We start from the raw sequence: 7,213 nt of genomic DNA on the forward strand, positions 1-7,213 counted from the left end.
GCGCCCTGGGCTTCCAACAGCACCCCTGCCTGCAGGTGTGGGCTTTACAAATGACACGCTGAAACCATCACACCAGCAACCGGCTTCTTCCGGACCCTTGAAATGAGATTTTCCATAAAGCGTACTCCACCAGCAGGATTCCTAGAGAAGGCAAGTACTTGATGGCACTTAAATTCTGTTAATAGGAGCTATTTTAAAAAAAAAGAAAAGAAAAAAGTAGCTATTTTAAGTTAATAGCAACAAATGGAAAGATCTTAAAATGCCTGAATAGCTTTATTGGAAATCCTGTTATTCTTATTCACTCTTTCTCATACTTGTAACATCCACAAAGTTTCTTACTGGGTGTACGTATTAGGGGAAAAAGCAAAGTAAAATATTCTCGATTATTGGGGGATTCATAAACAGGTGGACAAGGGATTGTTGCTGCTCAAAACCTTTTGCCACTGTTTACTGGCATAATTTACCAATAAATTTAACATTAGAGGAAAGAGATCTGGGTTTGGTCACTCACAAGGAAAGCAGTTCTTTGGAGTTATATAAAATTTTAAAATTTGGAGTTTCATTAAAAAAAGAAGAAGAAGACTGTATTATCATAAAAGTCTTCAAATCTGTGCCTACAAATTAACCAAGTGAGAAACTGGTCAGATCATCAGAATAAAGGCTTCTACTCTGGTGGGGCAGGTGGTAATGAGGTAGAAGCAGGATCATGTAAAATGTCTTACTTCCCAATTTAAACTGCAGATATGACCACAAAAGAATTATGAACCCTCTGAATTGGGGCACCTGGGTGGCTCAGTCGTTAAGCATCTGCCATTGGCTCAGGTCACAGTCCCAGAGTCCTGGGATCCAGCCTCATATGGAGGTGGGGTGTTGGGAGGGAGGAGGTCCCTGCTCAGCAGAGAGCCTGCTTTTCCCTCTCCAGGTTCCCCCTTCTTGTGTTCCCTCTCTCGCTGTCTCTGTCAAATAAATAAATAAAATCTTTAAAAATAAAAATTATGGGGAGGCACCTGGGTGGGCTCAGTCATTAACCATCTGCTTTTGGCTCAGGTCATGATCCCAGGGCCCTGGAATGGACCCCTGAGCCAGGTTCCCTGCTCAGCGGAAGCCTGCTTCTCCCTCCCCCACTCCCCCTGCTTATGTTCCCTCTCTCGTTGTCTCTCTGTCAAACAAATAAATAAAATCTTAAAAGAAAATTATGAACCCTCTGAATCACTGATAAAAATTGCTGAAAAAAAAATTTTTGATTTAAAATTTTTTAAAATCTCCAGCAATTTCAAAGTCAGTCAGTCAAGAAACACTCAAGGAATCAGAGGTCACAAAGGGCACCTGAAGTCTAATGCCTGAAACTTGCTCTCCGTAGGGTAGGGCCGAACGCAGCTATGGATGCGTAAGTCTCACGTGATGCAGGGCCTGTATAGCGCCAACGGATGAGAAAATGCACAGTTTCCTTTGTGGACTACCTGTGCTAAGTGGGAGAGTTCATGGACCAGCCCAACAGTGTTTGCATGGTTTCCCACACAAGGTTGAGAAAAGAGTTCCTAAGAGCTAACAAACAGCTACAAACAACCTAAACATTTATCAGTATGAGCAGTCAAATAAATTATCATGCCTCCATACAACCAGAATAGTCTACTAGGCCCACTGGAATATGAGATGGGCCTGCGTGTGCCTGGCAGGGGACATTCTGTGACATGCACGGCAGCGAAGAAGCTGGCTGCGGCGCACCAGGAAGAGCTTGAGCTCCAGAAGCTCCAGAAGCCCATGCAAGCAAAGGCCTGTGACGGAGACCAGAGCACACATCCCAGGCTAGGACCGCGGCTGTCCCTCAGAGGGAACGGTAAAAGAACGAGAAGAGGAACAGGGGAAGGGATCTGCACATCTTTTACATATAATTGTGCTTTTTTTTTTTAAGATTTTTTTTTTCATTTGAGAGAGAGACAATGTGCATGTGGGGGCTAGGCAGGGGGAAGGAGACGTAGAGGGAAAGAATGCCAAGCAGACTGTGTGCTGAGCGTGGAGCCCAACCGCAGGGCTCGATCTCACAACCCCGAGATCATGACCTGAGCAGAAACCAAAAGCCAGATGCTCAACTGACTGAGCCACCTGGGCGCCCTGTGCATATTTATTTTAAAAGGCAAATTAAAGAAATAATAATAATAATTCAGCACATACGACTACCTCACAGAGTATGCTATAAAATTTTATTGGAACAAAATAAATAAACAGACTCTGAAAAATTGTGCATAAATTTTAGGTGTAAAATATTTTTGTTGCTGAAAAGGGGAGGTGCTTATTTGTTGATCTGAATTTCCAGCCTTCTGACTTCAAGTGCACACCCCTTACATTTGGAAATTTCACATACATCTCAGCACAACTGTATCACAGGCAGAAAACTGGTTCTTCGCACCTGAGTATATATATAGTCAAAAGGCATGAGAAGTAGAGGAATATTTTAGTACATGTGGATCCTTTCAGGAACGGAAAAAAGAGAGCTTACCTGTTTGGTTTATTTCAATCCGAGAACCATTAGTTATTTTGTCCAACAGCCTTATGAAGCTGGCTTCAAAGTCTGTAGGGAAAAGAGAAAACGGACCGGCTTCAGGTCAGGTCACCATTTCCAGAGCACATGTGTGATCTAGGAGCTGCGGTGGAAGGTACGTGACTCCCTGCCTCACGCACAGGTTCTTGTCGGGACTGGGGTGGGACCACTGGTCGAGGTAACCAAAGCAGCTGGAAAGCACTGGCTGGCACACATATGCCTGGCAGAACCATTAGGAACAATTCAGCTGTCATATTCCACAACAAACAACAACTCTACCACCAATCTGATGGGGTATTAATTTCAGCAGCCTAACACCCATAACGACCGGCTCTTCTGACCTCAGGGGTGCATGCCAAACAAGGGAGGAATAACAGCATTTTAAAGTCAATTTCTTATTTTTCCAGAATACCTGAGAGGGCAGATGAAATTGGAGGTCACTCATCAGTCTCAGAAGCAGTAAGAGGTCACTGTCTCCCCCACTCAACTCTGTCCCTTCTCCCTCCTGCCACCTTACTCATCTAGAGCTATCTGACCAGTTCAGTTTTTAATTTCGTTACAAAGGTCCTTGAATGTACAGTATTATTACCACCTTCTTTTTAACACATGAAAACTGACTGGAAGAAAAACCACCGCGTGTCAATGAACAGATTTCTCTTCATGGCAGGACTTTATGTGAATTTAATTTTCTTGTTTAAATTCTCATGTACAAATTTGCTTCAATTCCTTTTATAGACAGATTGTTATCCCAAACATAAAAGCTGGTCACTATTTAGAAGGGGGGTTGGGTAGAAAGGGAGGAAAAGGATTTTAAATGCGAACTATGAGAGGAGGAAGAGAGAAGACTCAGGCAGGAGAATATGTCCTGTGGCCTTCCCCTGAGTGGATCTCACAACACACAGACACTCACGCTCACTCCCTCCCCCTCTAGCATCAACCTCTTGCCCGGGAACAAGGGGAGGAAGACCAGCTCTTCTGCACAGAAGGCAGTGCGACCACCTGACGGTTTAGGCAGTTTCCACGCCTGTAATAAACCAGCAGAATGTTTCCCGCGCAGACCGCAGCAGTCACCTGACCTGATCCCACAGGGTGAGCACATTGACTGAGCAATGCTCATCCCCCTGTTCCCTTATTGAACGCTGCCCCACAACCGTCATGGTAGATGCTGCGCTCTGCACAGACAGCACTGGGCCAGCAGTCAGAGAAAATCCAGTAAGTCCTGAAACAAGGAAGAGCGGCTGCTTTCACCAGGGATGCTGTCAGGCTTCCCATACAGACATTCTCTCACCTAATCCTCAAAGCCCCAGGGCAGGGAGTACCGTTCCCATTTCATAGAAGGCTGAGGCCCAAGCATGACACTGGCACCACGACAGAGCTGGGGGCTGAGGCCAAGCCCGTGCTTCGGCAGAGTCCGCGCTCCTAACCAAACCCCGACACCAGTTTGCCGAACTCCATTTAATCTTCCAGCCTCAACCACCTCCTCTAGAAGATCACGGAACCTTTTAACTGCAGGCAGTGATCTACTGCAGGATCCTGCAGACCATTTAAAAGTATATTATTTTTAATGAAATTAGAACAGAATAAACCATGTCAGAATTAACCGTACATAGGGCACTGTTCCTGAAACCTCACTGGGTTTTATAATCCCCTGCGTGTGAACTTGGTTGTGGTGTTACGTAGCATCACAAAAGTTTGAAAATAACTCAACTACAAAACTGTTTCCATGACCTCTTGATACAGAATATTCTGTTAAAAAAAAAAAAAATCGGGTAGGGGGAGGAGTCAAGATGGTAGAGGAGTAGCAGGCTGAGATGGTATCAGGTCGCAGGAGTTCAGCTAGATAGTAATCAAACCATTCCGAACACCAACAAATCCAACAGGAGATCAAAGAGAAGAGGAGCAGCAATTCTAGAAACAGAAAAATCGACCACTTTCTGAAAGGTAGGACCGGCGAAGAAGTGAATCTGAAGTGTCGGGAAGATAGACTGCAGGGTGGAGGGGCCGGCTCCCGGCAAGTGCAGAGCAACGGAGCACAAAATTCAAACATTTAAAAGTCTGCTCCACTGAGGGACATCACTCCAGGGCCTAAGCGGGGGTGGAGCCCTTACGGGGACAGCATGGTTTCAGGTCCCGTGGGGTCACAGAAGGATCGGGGGTGTCTGAGTGTCGCAGAGCTCGCAGGTTTTAGAGCAGGGAAGCCGGCTACAGAGACGGAGCCGAGGAGTGAGCTCTCAGCTCGGGGTTACCTTAAACTGAGATCCCCAGCACAGTGGGGGCCACTGCTCTTTGAGCAGGGACCCCACAAGTGGCAGATCTGGGGAGACACCCTCCCCCCTGGAAGTGCAGAGCAGCAGGAATCTGCTGGTTTCGGAGACCCCAAACAGGGCTGTATGCCAGAGACAGAAACGCTCAGGCACAGGTGGCGTGAGTCGGAGTGCTGCCGGAGACCAGGGAGACGGGCACTGACAGCTTTTCTCCAGGGGCGCACCGAGTAGCAGGGCCCCGAGCTCTCGGCTCCTACCAACAGTGGGAGGCCACCATTTTCACTCCGGTCCTCCAGAGCTGGACAGAAAGTGACAAAAGCTCCTGAGAACCCAGCAGATTACTTAGCCTGGCCCCTGGCAAGGGTGGTACAATTCTGTCTTGGGCAAAGACACTTGAGAATCACTACAACTGGCCCTTCCCCCAAAAGATCAGCAAGAACATCCAGCCAAGCCCAAGCTCACTGATCAAGGAGAACATCTAAATTCCAGAGGAGGAGAAAGCAAAGCATCAAATTCATGGCTTTCTCCCCATGATTTTTTAGTCTTGCAAAGTTAATTAAATCTTTTTAATTTTATTTTTTTCTTATACTAATTTTTTTAACTTTTACTCTTTCCTCTTTTAACGTTTTTTAACTAGTTTATCTTAACAATACTTTTCTTAAAAAAATATTTTTGAACCTTTATTATTATAGTCCTATTTTATCCTTCATTGTATCTAACTTAATTTTTTGTATACATATAAGGTTTTTTCTTCTAAAAACTTTTGGGAGGGCACCTGGGTGGCTCAGTTGGTTGAGCAACTGCCTTCAGGTCAGGTCATATTCTGCGAGTCCCGGGATCAAGTCCCACATTGGGCTCCCAGGTCCATAGGGAGTCTGCTTCTCCCTCTGACATTCTCCACTCTCATGCTCTTTCTCTCTCTCAAATACATAAATAAAATCTAGAAAAAAAATTTTTTAAACTTTTAGGATACAACTTCCTCTAATAGATCAAAATATACTCTAAATCTAGCACAGGGCTTTGTTCTACTCTCCAGCCTGAGCAAATTCTCTCCACTATCTTTTTTATTCTTTTCCCAACCAACTTATCAACTCCTTTTTTAGGATTTTTAAAAATTTTCATCTTTATAGTCATATTCCATCCCTTCATCGTGTTTACCCTTATTTTGTATATATATGTAACTTTTTCTTTCCTTAAAATTTTGGGCGGTAGTTTCTTCTAAGAGACCAAATACACCCAAAATCAAGTGGGTGGCTCTGTTCTATTCACCAGTCTAATTTATGTGTTTTCTTTAAAAAAAAAAAAAAAAAATTGGGGGGGGACTTCTTTTTACCCCTATTTTCTCCCAACAATCTGGGGTTTCTTCTGATTTGGTTAATGCACATTTTTCTGGGTTCCTTGCCATCCTTTTAGTATTTTATTCTCTCGTTCATATATTCTTACCTGGATAAAATGACAAGGCAGAAAAACTCACCACAAAAGAAAGAACAAGATGCAGTAGCAAAGGCTAGGGACCTAATCGATAATATCAGATCTAGAGTTCAGAATGATGATTCTCAAGGTGCTAGCTGGGCTCAAAAAAGGCATGGAAGATATTAGAGAAACCCTATCTGGAGAAATAAAAGCCCTTTCTGGAGAATAAAAGAACTAAAATCTAACAAAGCTGAAATCAAAATTATTAATGAGGTGCAATAAAAAATGGATGCTCTTACTGCTAGGATAAACAAGGCAGAAGAGAGAATTAGTGATATAGAAGACCAAATGACAGAGAATAAAGAAGCTGAGCAAAAGAGAGACAAACAACTACTGGACCACGAGGGGAGAACTCCAGAGATAAGTGACACCATAAAATGAAACAATATTAGAATCAGAAGAAGAGGAGGAAGAAGGTATATTGGAGCGAATTATTGTAGAGAATTACCCTAATATGGCAAAGGGAATGAGCATCAAAATCCAGGAGGCACAGAAAACCCCCCTCAAAATCAATAAAAATAGGTCCTCATCCTGTCATCTAATAGTAAAACTCACAAGTCTTAGTGACAAAGAGAAAATCCTGAAAGCAGCCTGGGACAAGAAGTCTGTAACATACAATGGTAAAAATATTAAATTGGCAGCAGACATCCACAGAGACCTGGCAGGCCAGAAAGAGCTGGCATGATATATTCAGAGCACTAAATGAAAAAACATGCAGCCAAGAATACTATATCCAGCTCGGCTGTCATTGAAAATAGAAGGAGAGATAAAAAGCTTCCAGGACAAACCAGCCCTAAAGGAAATATTGAAAGGGTCTTCTAGGCAAAGAGAGAGCCTAAAAGTAGTAGACCAAAAAGGAACAGAGACAATATACAGTAACAGTCACCTTACAGGCAATACAATGGCACTAAATTCATATCTCTCAACAGTTACCCTG

General features: G+C 43.8%; 1 protein-coding gene across 1 annotated transcript in view; it reads right to left on the reverse strand.

The window, feature by feature from the left end:
• LOC111153595 (RNA terminal phosphate cyclase like 1) overlaps positions 1–7,213 on the reverse strand; it is a 65,551-nt gene that overhangs the window by 40,048 nt on the left and 18,290 nt on the right. Inside the window, exon 2 of the mRNA XM_022512727.1 lies at positions 2,498–2,569. Within this exon, the coding sequence (XP_022368435.1) occupies positions 2,498–2,569 (72 nt within the window). The remainder of the gene's footprint in view (positions 1–2,497; positions 2,570–7,213) is intronic.

The sequence above is a fragment of the Enhydra lutris genome, unplaced genomic scaffold (assembly GCF_002288905.1).
Source record: "Enhydra lutris kenyoni isolate GAN:26980312 unplaced genomic scaffold, ASM228890v2 scaffoldscaffold33, whole genome shotgun sequence".
In the NCBI taxonomy this organism is placed as follows: Eukaryota; Metazoa; Chordata; class Mammalia; order Carnivora; family Mustelidae; genus Enhydra; species Enhydra lutris.